At 35.5% G+C, this 23,409-nt stretch overlaps 2 protein-coding genes across 4 annotated transcripts; one reads left to right on the top strand and one right to left on the bottom strand.

Moving 5' to 3' along the window:
• Positions 1-5,513: 5,513 nt before the first annotated feature.
• On the top strand, positions 5,514-6,754 carry LOC140835703 (uncharacterized). The gene is made up of 2 exons (XM_073201107.1): positions 5,514-5,734; positions 5,779-6,754. The coding sequence occupies exons 1-2, from the start codon at positions 5,514-5,516 to the stop codon at positions 6,752-6,754; spliced, it is 1,197 nt and encodes a 398-aa protein (XP_073057208.1).
• Positions 6,755-9,714: 2,960 nt separating this feature from the next.
• On the bottom strand, positions 9,715-18,619 carry LOC140837246 (multicopper oxidase LPR2-like). 3 transcript variants are annotated; one of them, XR_012119250.1, is made up of 5 exons: positions 18,270-18,619; positions 11,134-12,594; positions 10,368-10,436; positions 10,144-10,225; positions 9,715-10,087 (listed from the first exon to the last, which is right to left on the bottom strand). XR_012119250.1 is itself a non-coding variant. In XM_073203336.1 (4 exons), exons 1-3 carry the CDS (start codon positions 18,492-18,494, stop codon positions 10,383-10,385), a joined length of 1,740 nt encoding a protein of 579 aa, XP_073059437.1. In that variant the 5' UTR covers positions 18,495-18,619; the 3' UTR covers positions 10,093-10,225; positions 10,368-10,382. The 3 variants fall into 3 exon arrangements, 2 of the variants coding, with proteins under 2 accessions (XP_073059437.1, XP_073059438.1); XM_073203336.1 differs by lacking the exon at positions 9,715-10,087 and having other exon boundaries at positions 10,093-10,225; XM_073203337.1 differs by lacking the exon at positions 9,715-10,087 and having other exon boundaries at positions 10,093-10,222.
• Between the last annotated feature and the right edge of the window lie 4,790 nt (positions 18,620-23,409).

Raw genomic sequence — 23,409 nt, 5'->3', positions numbered from 1 at the left:
TCCAATCAAGTCTCGTCCATTTACAAGGATGAGACCAAATTCATCCCATATCCTCTGATCCGCCCCACCTCAATTCTACAAAATTTCTCTCCCAAGTCTCAAGCCCTTTAGCGACAGAATAGAATTGCGGACTCCCGAAGAAATCGAATTTCTCATCAGCAAAGCAACAATCCAGGTAAGAATCGGCTATACATTTTTTATTTTGTTTTTTATAGCTTCTCTGTGCGTGATTTGTAGTTTCTTGATTGTTTGTTGTTGAGTTGTTGATTGACTATTACTTGTTTATTTGTTTAATAATTATTTTATTCTTGTTTAGGATTATAACTTGAACTATTTCAAAAGAGAACATCAATAGAACATCATTACCACTTTGATGTTTTTAATGCAACAATAGATTTCATTTTGATGGAGTTAAATACTCGGTTCAATGAGTCATCGGTGGAACTTCTTTCTCTTAGTACAGCTTTAGATCCTAAAAATTCATTTGACTCATTTAACAGTGATGATATTTGCAAGCTTGCGAAGAAGTTTTATCCTGAAGATTTCACAGCTCAAGAAATTGTTGCTTTGGAGTATGAATTGATACAGTATAAACTTGATGTGATGCAGAATTTAAAGATTTGTACACTTGTTGAGTTGTGTCAGCAATTGACCGAGAGTGGACGGTCAAGTGTTTATGTTATGTTGACTAGATTGATTCATCTTGTTTTGACATTACCTGTGTCTACTGCCACTACTGAGCGGGCTTTTTCAGCAATGAAGCATGTGAAGACGGCACTTCACAATAAAATGGAGGATGACTTTCTTGCCGATTGTTTGACACTCTATATTGAACGAGATTTAGCTAAACATAATGATGTAAAATCTATTATTGATGAATTTTATGTTTTAAAATCTCGTAAGGCACAACTTCGTTGAACGATATAATGTAAATTTTTTTTAATAATATACAACTTATCATATTGAGTTCAAGCCCCCCCCCCCCCCCCCAACTTTTATTCTTGGATCCGTCACTGCATGTGAGTGAGGACATAAGCACGCTGGAAATACTCGTCTTGGTACAGTGAGGACAGTCGTCGAATCTGGGACGTTACAGAGCCTCAGTGTTGTCCCGGGTCGTAAGGACTAATGTTGTATAATCATAACCATGAACTTATACTCTCGATGAATGAGAACCACTTGAAAAGTCCGATCGAGGGATGTTCAGTATAATCATCATATGACTACGCATCTGCATGTTTGGACATCTCTATGCCCTTACCAAGAAACGTGGTACACGACATCACATATGCTAGTCTCGAGCTCAAGCGACCTTTATCCATGTTTTAGGCGGCTGAATCGACTAGGAACGAATTTAGAATATGTATTGTTTACAAATGAGTTTCAACATCGAATTACGATTCATTTGTATTAAAGCATAATCAAGGACTTTATCTATGCTGATTGCATGGGTATACAGATAAAGTAAAACAAAACCATGAAAAGTTAAATTATATTAAAATAAAGATGGTTTATTACACTTGAGTCAATAAATTCTCTAGCCAACAGTTGACTTGCAGGACATCTACTCCAACAATTCTCACGTCACCATTTCCGTTAGTTTAGTACCACAACTCAAGGTGAATCTTTTTGACAAATCACAATTTTTCGAGGGATCAAAACGGTTTGGCTCCAAGCCACGGTAAAAAAAAGGAAAAAAAATTGTACTCTTTTCTTTGTTTGGGATTAGTTTATGATGGTCCCTTCATTAAAAATGACTTTTATATTACGCTCTTTATTTTTATGGAAAATTACAATTTTATTATGTAAATTGGTCTATTTTGAGTTTTTTTCTGGTAAGTTGTCAAAGTTTAGTTTTCATACAGTAACTTTGATATTTTATTCATTTTTTTGTCTGAAACCACTAAACACATCGAATATGATTTATTTAGTGTTCTTTTTCTCCTAAGTGACACATGTGACTAGAACTAAACTCATATTACTTGAATTAAAATTTATCTCACAAAAAAGAAGGGAAAATGAATCAAAACGACTTTCAATACTTCAAAATGACAAAAAAATAAGTTTGTTGTTTCTCTTTTTTTATGTATATTTAATGTGTGTAATATAAATTTTATTCTTGGTACATGAGTTCACGTAGGAAAGTATTAGTATTAAATAAACAATATCCGGTGGATTTAATGGTTTCAAGAAAAAAAGAACCAAAAAAAAAAATCAAGTTACTGTATGAAAACTAAACTTTGACAATTTACATGACTAAACCCAAAACAACTTACAAATCTAAAATTAAAATTTCCCTCATTTTTATTTTTTGATGGATTGATGGATGAATAAGAAGTCAATTTGCTCTATGATCATTACCTTGTAACTTAACTTTGTAAGCAGAGTTATGGTAATAAGATGATTATATGTGTTGCGATTACTTTTCTTCTTATTTAGTGCCTTTATTTCAATGTTGCCAACCAAACTTCTTGACCAACAAACACTCTTTGGCAGGCCTTGAAATTTAGAAGATAATTCAAATGTATACTTTTTCCAGAAAAATAATAAAATACTTTAAGGGACGATTTAAATACTTAAAAAATTCAAGAAACCTAGCGAACTCTAGCCATATCCAAATTACATCGATTTTTATATAATTTATATGATCGTTTGCTTTGTTTCAAAAGTTTTAGCTTCAATATTAGGGATGACAACTTTCCCCACAGATTTGGGGCTCCGCGGAGAAAACCCGAAACGGGGATGGGGATCCTCGATTTTTTCGGATTTGGGAGCGGGTTCGGGGATTTTTTTAAATCCCCGATATAGTTCGGAGCGGATATGGGATTACTATCCACATTCCCGAAATCCCCGAACCCGTCCCGAAAATAATATAAATAATAAAATAATAGTATTAATAATATTAATACTATTATATTTTTAAATATTAATAATCTTATTATTATTAATATTGATATTGATATTAATATTATCTCTAATAATAAGTTTCGGCTTGGAAAAATCTCTGAATCCATCATCGTTTTTCCATATTAATATTTTTGAAACGGGGATTGTGAGAACCGAGAATTTTCAATAATGTATTTAATAAAATTGTAAGGAAATTTAATAGTAGAGGATATTCTTGTTGGATTATTGTATTAAAATAAGATTTACATATTAGAGAATATTTGATATGGGAAATATGGAGATACTCTAGGATATACAATATTAAGTCATTAAGTTATGAATATCATGCAAATTTCGAAATTAGGGAGAATGATTGCTAGATTGGTAGGTCATACAAGGTGCAAGGAAAGAAGATAAATTAGTCCTTGAGTATTCCTAAAAATTTAGGAATAAATCCCTCATCTTGGTAGCTAAATAACTCAATTGTGGGAAGAAAATTCTAAGCCAAAAACGTGAGATTGGGTGGTAAATTGAAAGGAAAATCAAGGGATTTTGATGCTTATCAAACATGATTTAGGTGCCATATTAAGTTCTTCTCTCCTCCCTATAAATATGTCATCACCATCACTCCACAACACACCCAATTTTCGAGATTCTAGGCTGCTGTTTTCGAAAAATTCAGCAGCACTCCCTAGCCGAAACTCTGCCCGAAAATCGTCCAAGAAATTAAGCCGAAGTTCTGTCCGAAGGAGGAGCAAGGAGCGATCCAATTTTCGAGTTGAGCATCCACGTTTTTAGCGATTAAAAATACTGTAAGTGGGCTGTTTTAAAACTTATAATTTCGAGTTATGCATACGTGAAAATTTTCGGTTTTGTTGTTTTAAAAATACGGTCGAGCACCGTCGTTTTGTCTATACGTTTTTACGAAAGTTATTACGTTTATGTTTGACACTGTGAGGATTCCCTGAAAATGGGTGGAATTCCAACATATGGCCCTTAACAGTGGGATAGAACTGTTTTATGGCCTCGCCCCCTTAGAGGATTAAAACTTAGGGACTGACGTCAGTAAACCGTTAAAGGTGAAAAATCGCAGTATTATTATGTTATGGAATTTACGTTACGATTATGAAAAGCATGTTGTACGTTTATGATATGTTTCGAAAATGTTATAAAATTGTTATGTTGTGTTCAAAGTCCCCCATTTACTGAGTATTCCCAAAATACTCACCCCCTTACAACCCTTCCCAGATAAGTCCGAAGAACAGGTTGAGGAAGAAGAGTCGGAACAATTTTGGGGTTGGTGATTTTCCAGATTAGTAATGGGATTTACATCGAATTTATGATTTAATAATTGTAAGACGCTTCCGCATTATTTATTATTTCATTGGATTTCTTTATTGTAAAGACAATGTTTATTTCGTGGAAATTATGATATATAAACTGGTTCGGTTTATACTGTGCTACGAAAGGCTTGTTGTTTCGATTGTGTGATTGCTAAACAACGCCGGTGTCGACTAACCCCGGTCTCGGGGCGTGACATTTAAGTGGTATCAGAGCCACCAGGTTCATAATCCGAGTGGGAAAATTCGATTTTCAAAAAAAAAAAATTCGGAAAATTCGCCAAACAGGCCTTAGTGCGCGCGCCGCTTCTCCACCGATTCCGGCCGCGTCCGGTACTCGTTCTTCGATCGGAGAGCAGTTCCAGAATCATCTCGACGAAGCGAATAAAAGCCCTCAAGCAATTTCATATTTCCTGTTCGTGTGAAACCGGAATTTCAGATCTACCAAATTTGCGTATGAACCCTAAAACCGAAAATTATTTTGTCCAATTACCCTAACAATCTTACTCCGATTTTCAATTAATTTTACCCAAACAATCTACAATCCATGGGTAACGTTTCCCAAGAATCAATTTTCCAATCGGATCAACCAATCTGGAACGCCCAATTTCATTGAATTAACCGAGTTGCGCGAGTTTCCGGACAAATTAGGTAGTGTTCCGACCGATTCTTTCTGTGCCGTCACCGGTTCCGTGACCCTTACGCCGTCGCCGTAATACGCCTTTCTCCGACCATACTCCGGCGAGTCAACCCGGCGAGTCAACTCGGCCGAGTCAACGAGTCAACCCGCCAGCATGTGTTCTTCGATTTTTTCGTAGGAAACTCCGAATTCGGTTCTGTCAACTGATCTGAAATCCTCTCGACATACTCTTCGAATCCATATGTCCATCTCAAAACTTTCCATTTTGGAAATTTTCGAAAAATTTAATTTTTTTTATATATTCGACTCTATATGACCTTGATATTTTATTCTGTCCTATTTTTTTGATATTCTGAGCATTTCCTTTTTATTGTTTCCAGGAAATGGAGAGATATCGGATTAGAGTGTTTTAGTGAACCGTTCTTAGTAGTTAATTTCCATTGTCGCTACGTTTTTCTATTCAGTACATTCATTTCATTAGATTGATCAAATACTTTTAATTCATTTGGATTGGTCATGTTCATTTATTTTCCTGCTGGAGAAATCAATAAAATATTTTATTTTTTCCATTGATTTCAATTTACTTCTACGTAACCTATTGCATTAATCATACTCGTACAACTTCTTAGAACTTGCGATTATAGGAAATGGCCGGCAGACCCCCGAGGCAGAACCGCAACCCGCGTTACGCTAATGTCAACCGTAAAGGCAGACAGGAGAACGAGCAAGGAAATGGACCCCAGCCGGCAGTCAACTTAAGCCAAGCTGATCTTATGGCCATAGCCACTATTGTGGCGACGACACTGCAAGGATTGGGAAATTCGAACGCCAATCAGCCATCACCACCTACACCACCAAATGGAATCAAGTTCCACTATGAATCACTGCGAAGAACAGGTGCCCAACTTTCAGTGGCGCTGCCGACCCTGAGGTTAGCCAGAGTTGGCTGAAAAGTGTGGAGACTCAGCTGCGACTGTTGGAAGTCCCGGATGCACTGAAAGTGGACGTGATAGTGCCCTTCCTGGAAGATCGAGCAGGCAAATGGTGGGAAGCAATCTCGCCAGCCATGACAGCTGCAGGACCAATGACTTGGCAGCGATTTCGAGAAGTCTTTCTGAAACAGTATTATCCAGCCGAGGTCAGACTGCAGAAACTGAGTGAGTTTGAAAACTTCACTCAAACTCCGGATATGTCAGTTGTAGAATACACCTCCCAGTTCAACGCCTTAGGATCTTATGCTCCGGCAATCATGGCGGACGAAGTTCTGAAATTACACCGCTTCAAAAAGGGTTTGAACAGCAGAATACAGTCGGCTTTGGCAGTCTACCAACCTACGAACTTCTCAGACTTGATGGGCGCAGCAATCCGAGCTGAAACTGATATCCAGCGCAGAGAGAAGGAGATTAGGAACAAAAGGCCTATGAATGATCAGTCATCTCATGGCAGTCAATCGTTCAAGAAACCGAACCATTCCGGCGAACCATCTAAAGGGACTTCGCCTGCCTCAGGCTACCAGGCCATTAAGCCTTGCCCAACTTGCCACTTACGACACCTGGGAGAATGTCGTAGAGCCAGCGGCGTCTGCTTTGGATGCGGAAAACCAAGACACCGTATGGCAGATTGTCCAGCTGCCAGCAACAAAACAACTGGACTAGGTAAAGGAGACGGGTCAAGCCCAGGGGCGAATGCCAATAAACCACGGGAGAACAAACCAAATGCCAGGGTGTTTGTCATTACGCAGGAGGAGGCAGATGATGCAAGTGATGTTGCGTCAGGTACCATATTTTTTCAACAAGTGCCTGCTTATGTCTTATTTGACTGTGGCGCTACACATTCTTGTACATCTAAGAGATTTGGTAAGAAGTTAGGACGTAAGCCGATAATCTAACCGAACCTTTCCAAATAGCCACACCTAGTAGAGCCATTGAAACTGACGAAATTTACGGAGATTGAAAAGTCAGTATTGGTAATTAGATTTTTAGAGCCAACCTGATACAGTTGATCATGGTCGATTTCGATATTATCTTAGGAAGGGATTGGTTAGCAAGAAACAATGCAGTAGTAGATTGTAAGGGAAAGGAATATCCCTACCTATTTGGAGACCAGGCCAACTCCAGTTTCGAGAACGAAACTTCTCATAAGGAGGGAGGAATATGAGAACCGAGAATTTTCAATAATGTATTTAATAAAATTGTAAGGAAATTTAATAGTAGAGGATATTCTTGTTGGATTATTGTATTAAAATAAGATTTACATATTGGAGAATATTTGATATGGGTATTATGGAGATACTCTAGGATATACAATATTAAGTCATTAAGTTATGAATATCATGCAAATTTCGAAATTAGGGAGAATGATTGCAAGATTGGTAGGTCATACATGGTGTAAGGAAAGAAGATAAATTAGTCCTTGAGTATTCCTAAAAATTTAGGAATAAATCCCTCATCTTGGTAGCTAAATAACTCAATTGTGGGAAGAAAATTCTAAGCCAAAAACGTGAGATTGGGTGGTAAATTGGAAGGAAAATCAAGGGATTTTGATGCTTATCATACATGATTTAGGTGCCATATTAAGCTCTTCTCTCCTCCATATAAATATGCCATCACCCTCACTCCACAACACACCCAATTTTCGAGATTCTAGGCTGCTGTTTTCGAAAAATTCAGCAGCACTCCCTAGCCGAAACTCTGCCTGAAAATTGTCCAAGAAATTAAGCCGAAGTTCTGTCCGAAGGAGGAGCAAGGAGCGATCCAATTTTCGATTTGAGCATCCACGTTTTTAGCGATTAAAAATATTGTAAGTGGGCTGTTTTAAAACTTATAATTTCGAGTTATGCATACGTGAAAATTTTCGGTTTTGTTGTTTTAAAAATACGGTCGAGCACCGTCGTTTTGTCTATACGTTTTTACGAAAGTTATTACGTTTATGTTTGACACTGTGAGGATTCCCTGAAAATGGGTGGAATTCCAACATATGGCCCTTAACAGTGGGATAGAACTGTTTTATGGCCTCGCCCCCTTAGAGGATTAAAACTTAGGGACTGACGTCAGTAAACCGTTAAAGGTGAAAAATCGCAGTGTTATTATGTTATGGAATTTACGTTACGATTATGAAAAGCATGATGTACGTTTATGATATGTTTCGAAAATATTATAAAATTGTTATGTTGTGTTCAAAGTCCCCCATTTACTGAGTATTCCCAAAATACTCACCCCCTTACAACCCTTCCCAGATAAGTCCGAAGAACAGGTTGAGGAAGAAGAGTCGGAACAATTTTGGGGTTGGTGATTTTCCAGATTAGTAATGGGATTTACTTCGAAGTTATGATTTAATAATTGTAAGACGCTTCCGCATTATTTATTATTTCGTTGGATTTCTTTATTGTAAAGACAATGTTTATTTCGTGGAAATTATGATATATAAACTGGTTCGTTTATACTGTGCTACGAAAGGCTTGTTGTTTCGATTGTGTGATTGCTAAACAACGCCGGTGTCGACTAACCCTGGTCTCGGGGAGTGACAGGGATGGTGCCGGGGATAGGAAGTTGATTCCCAAAGTTTCGGGTTTGTGGATTCCTCGAACCCGAAAAAGCGGGAATTGGGGCGGGTATGAGGGTGGGGATGGAATTCGGGGATGGGATGGCAAACCCGCCCCAACCCATTGTCATCCCTATTCAATACTACTCACTAGCTTCCTATTTCTTGAACATAATGCCATTTGAGGTCATGGTTTTTCTCGTGTTCAAAACGCGACGGAAGTTTTAAAATTTTATTTTGACATTCAAAATATTATCTTGGACACTCGTATGTGATGTGATCCGGGTGAAATGGGTGAGCCGTATCGAGTGCTCCACCGGATCTGCTATCAATATAATGAGGGAAATAAGAGCAGGACATCTGGATCAAAAGCTTTTTTCCTTGGACAGCCTAGGATATCTGCAAATAAGAAGATAACCACATGAATAGGCGCCAGAGGGATGTCTGGCGTGGCCGATGCTTAAGTCAGTGAATGACTCAAGCAAGAAACCAATGTAACCAGGTGATAGTTGTGATATTAGTGTAAACAATAAATGAGTAGTAAATGCGAGTATTTAATATCTGAATAGAGAGTAAATGTAAAAAGAGAACCTGATATTTATAGGAGGGGATGTAATGATTGCCTCGTTTTTTGTGTTGCCTATTAATGATAGTAGGACGGCTGATTATACCATACATTCAGACATGTCAAATCTTCCACTAGTCACATCCAGCCTTACTGCTTTTGTCAACTACTTGGTGTCAGAGAAGGCGGCCGCCCACACCCTACCTTACTAGTGTACTCGAGGGCAGCGCTTATACCGAAGTGGCCCGGGTAGAAAGCCTCCAGGGAATTTGTATGAGAACCCGGGCATCCAATAGCCCGGGGAGAAGACGTCCCCGATGTTCAATGGCCCGACCATCTGATGAACACTTTCCGTAGATTCACCTTGGAGAGCTATCTATCCAATATCCCCTTCACTCGAGATCCGGCTTATATGCAGATCCCCGCCCCATCGCCATGACCCAAGAATAATTCATTTTCCTGACCCGGGCACTATTCATGGCTCAGGGCATCCCGGGGTATCATCACTCCCTCCGTAAATAGTCGGGCTAGAGTCATACTCGGTGTCCCGATTAGTCTTGTGTGCCCGGTCAGGGAAAATAATTTGGTGTTTATTCTCCCTAGTTAATAAGGCTGATGTCATATTATTAGGGCTGACATAAGCACTAAAATTTAGTTTAGATCTCTACTGCGATCTACATGAGGGATCTAGTTTCTGACTATAAACTTTATTTTGGCAATGGAAGGAAAAATATCTCTTCGTAAAGAATTACAAAAAAGACCAAATCCTCTAATCCCGATCTGGGTTGGTGGCCAACGTTAAATGCGCAGAGGTAAACAGATCTAAACACACTATGAATGTTTTATATCATAGAATATCCAATGAATGTTTTGAACGTTAAAACAAAAAATTTTAAACTTTTGACGCATCTTAAGTGCGAGAAAACAGTACTCTAACAAGTATACCAGAAGGAAAATCATCTACCCCTGAACATTTATCAAGCGAAGCTCGGATGCCCAATATTGCAAAAATAAAAATAAAAATACAAAGTCATTATATTAACAACTCCAATTTTTTTTTTTAAAAAAAAAAATTTAAGTTGTGCACTCAATTCAACCTGTCAAATTCTATGCAACCTAAAAAAAAAAATTTAAGTTGTGCACTCAATTCAACCTGTCAAATTCTATGCAACCTGTTCACCTTTGGTTATCTATCATGGAAGTGCTGCAGCTAGCTAGCCTTCAATCTGAAAGTATATCTCATTGCTCTTCCTGCTAATAAAATAAATATAAAAGTATATGTTAAATTGTAGGCTGCGATTATCAAATATAATCACCAAATAAACCAATAAATTTCGATAAATTAGTTATTTCGTGTAAGATAAAAAAAAAAATTAATAACCATTACTCCACTCACCTCTACAGAACGTCTTCAGTTGATAAATTTCAAGGGTCTCATCATAACATTGTCCTCGTGATCTAATATCTGAAATTCAAAAAATAAATTATATAAAATACGATTTTATGCATAGCCATGAAAACAACTATAAATAATCTATGATATATGTACTCATGAGAAAAGATGACAAAAACTTATGTGAAACGGTATATGGGTCGTATTTGTGAGACAGATCTCTTATTTGGGTAGTCCATGAAAAATATTATTTTTTATGCTAAGAGTATTACTTTTTATTGTGAAAATCCGTCGGGTTGACCCGTCTCACAGATTAATATCCATGAGACGGTCTCACATGAGACTCACTCTGAGAAGATATATGCACCCAATGGATCTTAAACACACAATCAAAAATCAACTTAATTCCAAGCAGATTTAGATAGGGTTATGGTTTCTAATTATTCAAAATTTGATATTAATTCAATAAATTGGCCATTTTCGTATTTTAGCCCTTTTAATTTAAAAAAACTGATGCGCCACCAATAATCATTGGTACGTTATGCAAGAAAAGGACTAAAATGTGGAAAATGTCAATTTACTGCATTAAGACCAAATTTGACTAATTAGAGGACTAAAAATGCTTTGAAATTTTCCTAAAAGCAATATTTATCATGGTTTAATAAAATATTTCGATCATGAACACATGAGGAATATTCAGTCTATTATAAGATATATGTCTATATATTATATAAGATTTGAAATGAAATGGATATATTGAGATACTCACATGGCAATGGTACACATATCCAGGCTCTGCAGTTGCGTCAAAAGGGTATGATTCATTCGAATGAATAAACGAAAATCTGACCAATATTTTGGTCACATATCCAGGCATCATCTTGTACACATTCTTCCATCCGTTCTCATGCGTAAGCACCTCTATTTTCTTGCCACGAGCATATTTATCGACTCGGCATTCGATCGCGTCGTTGATTTTCATCATACACTCTTTAAATTCATCTACGTTCACCAATTCCGTTTGATCCAAGGTTACAAAGAGTCCCAAATGGATGTGCAACGGGTGATTATCCTCCGTCAGATTGATCACGTTCCAAATCTCCGTCGTACCCGCCTTAGGTGTCTCGGTGGCCGGTGCTTCGAATGGTTTTCCGTTTATGTATAACTTTGTAGGCTCGTCAGTGCTGCTCGTGTACTCGTACATCGCGATGTACCTCGTGATTGATGCACTCGATGGGTTCGGGGACGGATACTTGATCAACTCACGAGGAATTTTCGACCGGTCTATGTCATGGTTCGGTTTTATGACAAATTTCATGACTTTACTATTTGCATCGTTGACCGGGTCGCCCGAAGGGTATGGGTAGGGTGCGTCATTAGACAAGATAGTCGAATTCGAGATTGAATTTGCGAAGTCAACGACCACATCAGCTATTTCAGATGGTGCTAGTAGAATGTTGTCGAGCAACACTGGCTTGTCATGGTAAGCTGAATCTGATCCAATATGAACGAATCCCAAGCTACCATCGCTGAAATAAAATCTGAAAAACCTAGCGTTGCTTGCGTTGATTATTCTGAATCGATATTTTCTTCGTCGGACGATCATATAGGGCCACGCCTTCCCGTTGACCACGATGGCGTCGCCAAAATACTCCGGCTGCCACTGAGGATGTATCGAGGGATTGTTCCCGGTGGAATTCATGAATATCGAACCATCGGTGCGGAAGCTCCGATCGAACACCACTAACGGACGTTCGAACTCCTCGTCGTATGGGAGTCCCAATGGCATCTCGACGTGTGGCTGTCGAATAATATAGGCCCCGGACAGGCCAGCCAAAATGTTAACCCTAGTCAATCCCATGGCATGATCATGGTACCATAATGTCCCGGGATGTTGTAAATTATGGTAGTGATATTTTTTCTTGGTCCATAACGGCCCACGCTCTTTGAACTTGGAAGTGAACCAGGAGGCCGAGTGCCCGTCACTCTCGGGCTCGCCAATCCCACCGTGGACATGCACCACGGTCGGAATACCTTTTTTCGTGCGAGGTATGGCGGTCGGAATGGTTGGATCCCATGGCAAGATGTGCTTTGATGGAAGATAATTTTCCCAAGTTATATGAGTGTGGATTCCATGGAGGGCTTCAATTGTTGGGCCAGGAACTGTTGCGGATTTCTTTGATAGGCCGTATGTGAAGACTGGGCTAGGAGGGAGGTCTCTATGAAATTTCTACCAAAAAAAAAAAAATAGATACATAACAAAAGCATAGTTAGGCGTATTTAAAAAAAATATATTACAAAAAAAAAATGTTTCTACTCCCAATGAATGAGATAATGAATTATTGTGCCCTTCATAATTTTTTTTATATTAATACTATCAACATTAATACTACTCATATGTTGGGATATGAATTTGGATCCATGATTAGGATATTATCTTAGGATTGCATCTCATCTCCGACAGATATAGATATATATGAATTCGAGCAATATATGCCCAGCTTCTAGAGATGCAAAAGAGTCGAGGCGAACAGAATCAAGCATGAACTTGACTTTTTTAAGATTTATATAGGCTCGAACTTTTATCATTAGGTACTAGTTTACTTGTTTTGAAATTACAAAGCTCACGAATAGCTGGAGCTCCGATTTTTAATAACTCATTTATCATGTTTAACGAGTCTAGATTGAGCTCGACTCATCAATCAAATTCATTATAGAGCTGTTAAACAAATTCATTTTCGAGCTCGTTACATGAGCTCAATTTTGAGCTTGTTGAACAAGCTATTTTTCGAGCTCACGGAGATTTTTTTTTCAAAATGTCAACTAAGATAGGAGAATGTAAAATGATATGCTCTCATTTTATAGTTTCTCAATTCCTTCCATTATAAGCTATAATCATGGCCAACAAACAGCACAACAAACTAATCGAGCTTGAGCTCAAACTCGTGAACAGGCTCGCGAGCTTACAAACCAATATCATTAAGCTCGAAATCTACTCGATAAGCTTAATGAACGATCTCGAATGATCTTTTTATCAAGCCGAACTCCAAGTAATTCAAGAGCAGCTTGATTCATTATTCTTCTATATTTAAAAAGAAAAAGAACAGAAACAATAATTGATTGGATTTCATAGTATTTTTTTAAAGAATATATTTCAATCCGAGCAATTATCGCTGGGATTTCATATTACGTTTCATCCTCCTGTCACCGAGGAAACGGTTTTTTTATATAAAATTATGGAACTGAGAAAAATTGTTTGGATTCCTTTTTAAAAAAACAATCCGAATAATTAAAAATATATGAAATCCAAGAAATTATTTTTCGAATTCCTTTTTATAAAATCAATATTAGAGCGAGGCAATATCATCGTTTGGTCACCTGAATTAATAATAAAAATCTTGGAATTGGAGGAATTTTGAGAATCTAAGGAAAATTTCCTCGGATTGACACAAATCCGTAACTCCTCTCAGTTCCGTAGATGAGTCATTCAACTTGGGCCCTTTTTTTAATGGGGATTATAAATTTTTTTGTTTAAAAAAAACTTATTATATAATAATGTAAATTGATATAATATAAATTTATTATTCTCGAGCTTTTTTCTTTCTTAATTCTTATCATAAAAATTTACTTTTTAGTGGGTAATATTAATTCTTATTATTATTCCTGGGCCTTTTAAATTTATTTATAAAATTTATTATTCCTAGGTCTTTTAATAATTTTTTTCTCAATATGAAATTATTTTTTCTGTACCCAGTATAAACAAAAAAAAAAAACAAATTTTATTCCCTAAATTTATTATACAATAACATAATTAGAAAACAAAAATTCATTTCCAACTCATAGGGTTTTTTTTTTATATTAACGAGGACAATTTATTTTCGCAATGACATTCTTAAAGTTCTCGTTACCAAGAGAAACAAAACCAGCAAGTTTTTTGATATTAACGAGGACAATTTATTTTCGCAATGACATTCTTAAAGTTCTCGTTACCAAGAGAAACAAAACCAGCAATTCTTGTAGTGAATTACTTGTTAGATGATATTTCACAAATGCTTACATTACTTTTAAAATCTTATTGACTGTCACAGATACATTTGTAAGTGCAAAACGAAATTTTTCAAAGTTAAAGTTCATCGAAACTTTTTCTCGATCAACCATGTCACAAGAAAAGATTAAATGGATTAAATATGTTATCAATCGTGAAATATATCACTGAACACTTAGACTAAATTTTTTAGCTACAAAATTGTAAGACAAGTTATTTTACATTGCTTATTTTGTATATGTTTAATCTAATTACTCAACTATATATAACAGAAATACTTTGACCGTTGCGCATTGTCAGTCCACCAATGCTTGATGGGTTGGCGCATTTCAATTTTTAATTTTTAAAAATAATTAGTTTATCTACTTTATAAAATTATTTATAATTATTTCAAAAAAAAAAAAAACAATACTCACTCAATTAATTATTTTATGAGTATTTACAATTTCCTAGTCTTTGGTTCAAGATTGGTTATCGATTTCACATTGTTCTATGTATATTATTTAACAAATTAAGTAAATTAAATATTTAAATAAAATTGATTAATTATCTATGAGATGCCACAGTTGCGGTATTGGTGAAATAATCTTTGTCGGGGTGGCGCATATGGTTATATTCTATTGAATTGGATCCCATTATGCAGCACTATCTCCACCATAAAATTCGTTACGCTGTAAGCCATGTATCTATCGAAAGGAGTACAAAAGATTATCAATTTAAGAGTAAGTATCTCGTGAGACGATTTCACGAATCATTATCTATAAGACAGGTCAACCCTACCGGTATTCACACTAAAAAATAATTCTCTTAGCATAAAAAGTAATATTTTTTCATGGATGACCCAAATAAGAGACCCGTCTCACAATACGACTCGTGAGACCGCCTCATACAAATTTTTGCCTCAATTTAGAGGGCAGCCTAACCTCTAATGTGGAGTCATTAGTTAAAAGAGAAAATAGTGAAGTCGGTTATATGCATAAGATGACCTAGAATTAGATTTTGGTCATCGAAAATCTGGTCTTACTACAATAACTTGTTTTTTTTTTTTAAAGAAATTGAAGTGTTGATATAATAACGAATATGATTGACATGATGTCAATGTAACATCAGAAAATGATAACACATAGTTGACAACATTTTTGTTAGAAAAATTACTAAAATTTAAAACAAGATTAGAAGACTAAACTGAAATTTTTCAATATTGAGGATAAAAACACAAAGAGACAAACATATAGACCAAAATTGTAATTTACCTATTTAACTGTTTATAAAATTTAACCTAGAAAAACTCGTGTATCTTCTCATTGGATAATTAATCTTTGGCATTACTTTTATTAAATTATAAATAATAATGCTAACAATACTCAAATTGTTAAGGAACACAACGATGCCAATCAATTTTGGAATAGATGGAGTTTTTAAATAAAACCTAACATCCAAAATATCAAGAGAATAAGTAAAAGTTGCAAGTTGAACAAATAATGAATTAAAGGCAATTGGTTGGAAAGAAAAGGCAAAAAAAGTAACGCATGAAAATAGATAAGAAAACTCACACCTAACTTTATTTGACGAGATAGGTCAGTGGCAGTCGTTTTACAGGTTCGCCACAAAAATCTCTATATTTTGTCCATGTATGTCTGATTTGCGCATACGGATACAATATATATATATATATATATATATATATATATATATATAGCATTATTTCATTCAAATAATTGCCTTATACTTGGTCTGTATAGAATTTTAGTCATTGTTCGCATATTTAGTCCGATTTTTTGTTAAATTACAGACCAGGGAGACATATTTTTAACATGATTTTGGATATTACAGACATATTTTCACAAGATTTTTGTGTAAATTGAGTCGTGTTATAATCGATTTGGTAGGGCATCGTTTTAAGTTGTTTCTAAATTATGTAAGTAATAGACAAAGAAGTGATAAAACTATAATGTGTAGTTGTCAAGGCTCTCTTCAAATTAGAAGAATTTTCGAACTCATTTGTTAGGAGACGACCATATCACTCACCTCACATTATGGTTAAGAAAAAATGAGAAGAAGAACGAGATCGAAGAGAACCACATTTTTAGAAGGTTGATATCTAATAATATTGATTCACTGTTGATATTGATAGAATAGTTTTGTTGCAACTTTTTATAGCAATTTTTTTTTTTGTTCCGCTGTTATATTGGACGTACAATGGAATGTAGAGATATAATATTTTATTGTTTTTTGTGTTTTTTGTGTAATTAAAGGCTGATCTTTAGAATTTTGAATTTTATTTTTTTGTGACAACGTCCATATTATTGGCATGTGTAGCTCAATGATCATCCCTCACCTCACCTCCTCGTACTAAAGATTTTTAAGTTCTTAAAAATAGAAACTTTATTTTCACATATTTAATCCTATTTTCACATAAATGTTAGACATAGTGTTGAGAATCGATGGCATAACGCCAAGTAATATCGCTGGTTTTTAAGAAATAAAAGTCAGATTAAATACACACACACAAAAAATTTGTTATACTAAAAAATTAAACTTTAACTTGTTAAAAACCCAAAATTTATATAAACCAACTTACATGAAAATTTTTAAAATTTTCCTCTCCTCCGTCACAATTAGTATGAGATGGATCAAATCAAAGGCCACGTTTTTTCGGTTTATTTCTTCCTACCCATATGGGCATTGCCTCCATGATAGGATGGATGACCATGATTTGTCCATGCATATATAGGACCCACTTTTTTTTTGAAATTGTATGTGTGGCAAGATCTTACCCGTTGAAACGATGTGAGGGTAGTGCCCAAATAGGTAGGATCTCGTTAACCCACGTTTTCTTGGTAATAAATTAAGAGCTATTTAAAGCTGTAAAGTATGACACTATTCTTGCCTTTAATTAATTAGCACCCAAAGCTGAATAAATGAAGGAATTTTCTTGTAAATGGTATTGTTTGCCAGCAAAACATAGGCTACCCAAACGTAAATTCAACCAAAAATCACTCTTTTTATATGTTGATAATCTACCGTGTCAATCTCGAGCCCACCAATAAAGTGACACTCATATATTGTATGTGATGATGCCTATAAAATTGTATATTCAATAGATGGATGTCACCTTATAGATGAGAATGGAACTAGACACAATGGGTGGACAACATATCAAAAATCTATATATATATTGACGCATTCATAGCATAAATCAGAGGCCTCCACTCTGTATTTAGGGATAAATTTACCAACAAGTTGATTATTTTAATTGGCATTTTGGTGCAACTTCTACATTAGTTATGATATGCGTCTTAAACTGAAGTCAGATTTAGGCGTGAGTATTTACATTTAATTAAAAAATATACTTCATTGTTCTCACCTTAAGGATTTATGCCCATATTTCGCCGCCATGGTTGAATGATCTAACTACTCGAACAAAGAATTCTATAATTCTACAAATATTTTCAAAAATAAATACATGTTTGCTGGGAATTGCGCTAGTTAGGACAGGAGTTGATACATGACGGTAGGTTGTCCTATTATTTAAAAATATTTGAGTTTATCCTCAAGACAAAAACTTGTGTGAGACGGTCTCACGGGTTGTATTTGTGAGACAGATATCTTATTTGGGTCATCCATGAAAAAGTATTACTTTTTATGCTAAGAGTATATTTTTTATTATGAATATGAGTAGGATTGACCCGTCTCATAGATTAAGATCCGTGAGACGATCTCACATGAGACCCACTCTATCATTAAACATGACGGTAGGTTGTTGTATATATATATATATATATATATATAAATATATATATAGGATTTATGACTATATAATTCGAATTATATAACACACACATATATACAATACGTACCCATTTTTTGTGAAACATGCCGATATGGAGTGATTTGGGGACAGGAGAACCATTGACGACGTCGAAACCTTTGATTCTCGGCATGTCTTGAAGCTCATCAACAAACATCTCTAACTGAGATGGACTTGTAAGCTTATTATGATTTACTCCTCGTCCGAAAACATCAAATGATCCCTGTTGGAATAAAACTACTAAACAAAGAATGAACGAAACCCTAATCTCCATTGATGAAGATTACGATATCTCTCACTTTATCTTCTGCCCTAATTATTGATGGGAAAACCAAGCTGGGATATGTATGTATATATATCATACAATATATAGTGCGGTGTGTGTGAGTGTTTGTGTGAAGTACGTACCCAGTGAGAAGGTTTGGTGACAGTTTACATCTGTAGATGTAAAACGTCAAGAATATTGGTTTTTTTAGATTTAGAGAATTATGGTTTTCAGAATTTGTGTTTAGTTTTGAAAAATTATATTCAAAATAAACGGGAAATTTTCTCCTACTTGTTAGAAGGGAAAAATTATATTCTTCACTAAAAGAAAATTTTGTCAAAATAATAACGTACGTCTATTTTTTTTGTTGGTGCTTTCAATAATCAAAATTTGGTTTTAGTCCAATAAATAAGTTTTTCCCCCACCAGTTGGAAGGCTTAGATGTGGCAGCGGACATTGCTGACATACCAAACACTACATTAACTCTCAATTAAAAAAATAAGATTAGAAGCACCAAGAAAAATTAATTTACAGCATTAAGATAAAAACTTTGACAATTTAAAAAGCAAAACTCAAAATATACCAACTCACGGGACATTTGGATAATTTTTCTCAAGTAATTATTGAGTTTGTTTTTTTTTTTTAAAGTTGTTTTTTTAAACATAAAAAGGGGTATTTGTGTGAGTGAATTGTGTTGTCATGGAGAATGAATGATTTTATTAATAGAAAGTTGGGAAAAACTTTTTCTTGAATGGATGCCTTGTGGGGTTTCATGTTTCCCAAAAGAATTTTGTCCACACAGATTACCACTATGCATCATATTATTCTGCAGAGGGTCATTATGTACTAAAGTTTAACTTTATTAACTTTTTGGTAAAACTAAATGAAATATTCCATAAATATATTTTTCGATAAAATGGGCGATACATACATATCAAGTCACCCATTTTGTGAGGAGTGGGTCTCATGACCGTCTCACAGATTATAATCTGTGAGACGGGTGAACCCCACCTATATTCACAATAAAAAGTAATAATCTTAGCATAAAAAGTGATACTTTTTCATGGGTGACCCAAATAAGAGATCCGTCTCACAAATACGACCCGTGAGACCGTCTCATATAAATTTTTGTCTTTTATGAGACCCCATTTCCTAAAGTCCAATCCATATCATTTATATAATTTTTTTTAAAATAAAAACATAAAAGAAGAAAGAAAGAAAAAAAAAGAACTTTCTCTCTTTCGTCCGAATCATCTGCTACCTTCTGTTTCATACCTTCACAACCATTCTCGACACTTTGGAAAAAAATTCGATCCCCGTCAGCCCTGTTTCTGGACAGCTGCGCAACTTATTCCTCCACTGCCGATGGTAGCCGGAAATCATCGTATAAGGCTGTTTTGAAATTCGAGTTTAGCACATAGGGTCAAATTATCCACTGGTTTGAGGTAAATACGAAATTAGGGTTTAGAAATTTGGGAATTTTGATCCATTTAATTCCAATAATGATATGTGTCGAGGAAAGACTGGTGCCAAGAGGAAGGGCTAGCTGTAGGGTGAAGGTTGGTCGCGTGAGTCCAAGGTTGCACGGGTTTGAGGGTTCTAGCGTGCAAGGGCTGTAGGGCCGGTCCAGTAGGCTTTAATGGGTTCGGGAAGGGTCTCAGCTCGGTGATCTAGGGGCTGGATGGGTCAGTAGAGGCCTAGACATGAAGGGGCATATGATTGGTTCGAGCGAGGGTGTCCAAAAAGAGTGCAGAAATTTCAGTAGCTGTTTATGTTGTTCAAGGTTTTTTTTGGCTTGATTTGGGATGAAAAAAAGGTAAGTAAGGTTTTAATGGGATTATTTTACCCTATTCTGGCCCAATTTTTTTTTTTTTATTTTTTTATTCTCCATTATATGAATCTCAACCCTTGATCCTGGGTGTGGGCACTGTCCTCACACCCAGGATCGAACATTCCGTGTTAATATGCTACGATTTCAAGTTTTATTAAGTTTTGAGTTGATACGAGTTAAAAACGGGACATATGGTTAAGTTTTAAAAACGAATTGAGAAATTAGTTGATGAGCTTAATTTTACATCTAAGAAATGTTTATGAGTGTATTTTAAGATGTCATGTTAAGTTTAGGAATGAAAATTTTATGTTTAAAATTTGGGAAGAAAATATTAAGTTTTGAATTTATTCGAGTAAAAAACGCTTCATGGTTTAGTCAATAAGTTATTAAATCGAAAGGCTTAGGTTTACGTCTAAGAAAAATAATAAAGGAATAATTTAAGCTTATATGACGATTTGGGATAGGCTTGGGTCAATAAAAGGAGGAAGAAAATGTCAAAATTGAGAATTTTCGGGTCCAAGGATAAAATGATCATTTTGTGTCCCGGATAGTACGAAAGGCTTGGCAGTGTCCCGAAGAATCATAATATATGCTAAATGATATTTTAAAATGTTTATGATGAAAATATGGAATTTTATTATTTATGGTAAAACTGTGCAATTTTTATTGTTAAAATACTATTTTTGAAAAGTCCATATATTTTATGCTTGAAAAAGAAAAAAGATAAAAAAATTTAAGGGAAATTAATTGACTGCGACAAATAATATAGAGGATATGTGGGGGATCCGTTTTAAGAAGAAACAGTGAATTTACAATTTATGAGAATGTCGTGAGGGAAAAGGCTCAAGAGGGAGCCCGATGAATGTATTTCTATGGCGGTGTCTTCTACCCGTCCCCATGCGCTATTGTGAGCTAAGACTGATCAGTCGACCAGAGGATAAAATGCTAGTCACTTTCAAGGATCAAAGTTCACCCAAAATGATAAATGATGAAAGCTTTACGATTTTATAATTTTACGATTTATGATTTCTTTATGCTTAAATTATTTTAAATAAAAGTATGATTTTAATACATGTGCTTGTATATGTATTACTTGTTACTCATGTTTAGGACGTGCTGTGTCATTAGACTTACTATGTTTGAATGTTGCGGGTGATGATGATATTGAGAGGTTAGCTGAAGCTTGAGTGGATCGAGTACGGCAGTACACTCCCGAGAGACTTTATTTTCCGCACTAAATTGTTAGGCAAAGTTTAAAGGATTTTGTTAAGGATTTTATTAGAGATTTTATTATTTACTTTAAAGTTAAATTTTGATCATATTAAAGGTAGAAGTCGAATTTTGGTAAGTGACGATTTTAGGGATTTTATGCACTTGAGATTTAGATTGTTAAATTATTTTGATTTATGGAATTGTTAAAGTTATTTTCAATTGTTGGTTTTCATATTAATGGATGAAAAAAATAGTAGAATTTCAATGTAAAAAGTAGGTGTCGTTTCAGTTGGTATCAGAACGAAGGATCCCGAAAGGGTTGTGTTATTGTCACTTTGAGAAGCTCAAGAAGTCACGCCTGAGTTTACTGCTTTATAATTTATATGCAAAAAAAAATTTGAATGCTTTTCTGAAATAGAAATTTGGAGGTTACATTTTTTCTTGAAGAACCTAAAGGGGGGGTGAATAGGTTCTTTAAGGCCCTTTAGCGTTTTTAAAACGAGTTTGCAAAAATTGCAAGCGGAAGACTTGAGGGACAATCACAAATAAAAATGAATGCGTAAAGTAAGTGCGTAAAATAAATGCGTAGTAAAGTAAATGCGTAAAGTAAAGAGGGATAGAGATGTTTATGGAAGTTCGACGAAGAATCGTCTACGTCTCCCCTTCTCGATGAGGATCGAGGTATCACTATGACGACTTGGCTTTAGGAGCTCCAAGCTAGCTTTTACAACCACGCCTCGATGCGTCTACTTGGCCTTGAGGGCTCCAAGGATAGCCACGAACTTTACAACCCACTCGAGAGTATTACTTTCACTCTTTTTCTACAACTCTTTTGATATTACAACTCTTTTAATCAACGCACACAAGAGATAGTAGAAAGCTTTGTAAGAGACAAGAGAGAATGGAGTGGGATGATTGAGAATGCATCCTCAAAGGCCTATTTATACTAGTCTTGGACGCCAAGGTTCGGATCTTCTGTTTATACTTCGGAACGTCCGATGTGATTGAAATCAATTTGCGTAATTCTGGAATGACTTCGTATCTTCCGTTCTTGACTTCGTAGGGTCCGAACATATGCTTCGGAGGGACTGATCAAACTTCGTTTCTTCTGAACAGTTCTTTTAGACAGTGTATGAACAACTTCGGAAGGTCCGAACTCCAGTTCGTACCGTCCGAACATTCCCGCGTTTCCGGAGATTTGAAATCTTCAACACTTCGTAGCTTCCGATCATGTCCATCGTAGCGTCCGAAATCTACTCAATCAACAGTCAGATCAATTTGTCTCCGGATTGAAGTGATTTGATTGCTTGTGTTCGGAACGTCCGATCCAGTCTTCGGAACGTCCGAACTTGCTCCTCGCAGCTTCCGAACAGCTTCTATTTTGCTTCTGATTGGCACAATTTCGGAACGTCCGAACCAAATTTCGGATCTTCCGAACGTAACCTTGTTCTTAATTTCCTGCATGCCTCAATATAAAACATTAGTACATTTTTAATCCAAGTTTTGGTATCATCAAAACAAAAACTTTGGGATATGTTACAGCATTAAAAACATTAATCTCATCCTCGAGATTTGTATGCGTTTAAGGCGTAACAATCTCCCCCTTTTTGATGATCACAAAACTTGGTTAAAAATTGAGAAACAATAATCAACATAATCTAATGGTTATTAAATAACTCCCCCTTAATCAAATAACAAGTCTAAGAGGTTGAATTAATAGCAATTTTAATCAAATAAATTCTCCCCATTTTTGCGATAATAAAAAAGACATAAGCATAAAGAGAGACAAATAAACAGGTAAAATATCCACTAATAAATGCAAGTATTTTATACAATGATGCATAAAGATAAAATAAACAAAAATAACAAAAACATAAGCTA

Source organism: Primulina eburnea, chromosome 7 (genome assembly GCF_022965805.1).
Source record: "Primulina eburnea isolate SZY01 chromosome 7, ASM2296580v1, whole genome shotgun sequence".
Classification (NCBI taxonomy): Eukaryota; Viridiplantae; Streptophyta; class Magnoliopsida; order Lamiales; family Gesneriaceae; genus Primulina; species Primulina eburnea.
The sequence above is the reverse complement of the archived record's forward strand: the minus strand, read 5'-3'. Positions and strand labels throughout refer to the sequence as shown.

What these genes read in the sequence shown, in the direction of transcription:
- LOC140835703 (XM_073201107.1), top strand. Translation starts at nt 5,514, where the DNA reads ATGGCCGGCAGACCCCCGAGGCAGAACCGCAACCCGCGTTACGCTAAT. An exon ending in ACACCACCAAATGGAATCAA is followed by an intron (nt 5,735 to 5,778) that starts GTTCCACTATGA and finishes CCCAACTTTCAG; the next exon opens with TGGCGCTGCCGACCCTGAGG.
- LOC140837246 (XM_073203336.1), bottom strand. Translation starts at nt 18,494, where the DNA reads ATGGAGATTAGGGTTTCGTTCATTCTTTGTTTAGTAGTTTTATTCCAA. An exon ending in GCATGTTTCACAAAAAATGG is followed by an intron (nt 12,595 to 18,269) that starts GTACGTATTGTA and finishes TTTTTTTGGTAG; the next exon opens with AAATTTCATAGAGACCTCCC. An exon ending in GATATGTGTACCATTGCCAT is followed by an intron (nt 10,437 to 11,133) that starts GTGAGTATCTCA and finishes TTTGAATTTCAG; the next exon opens with ATATTAGATCACGAGGACAA.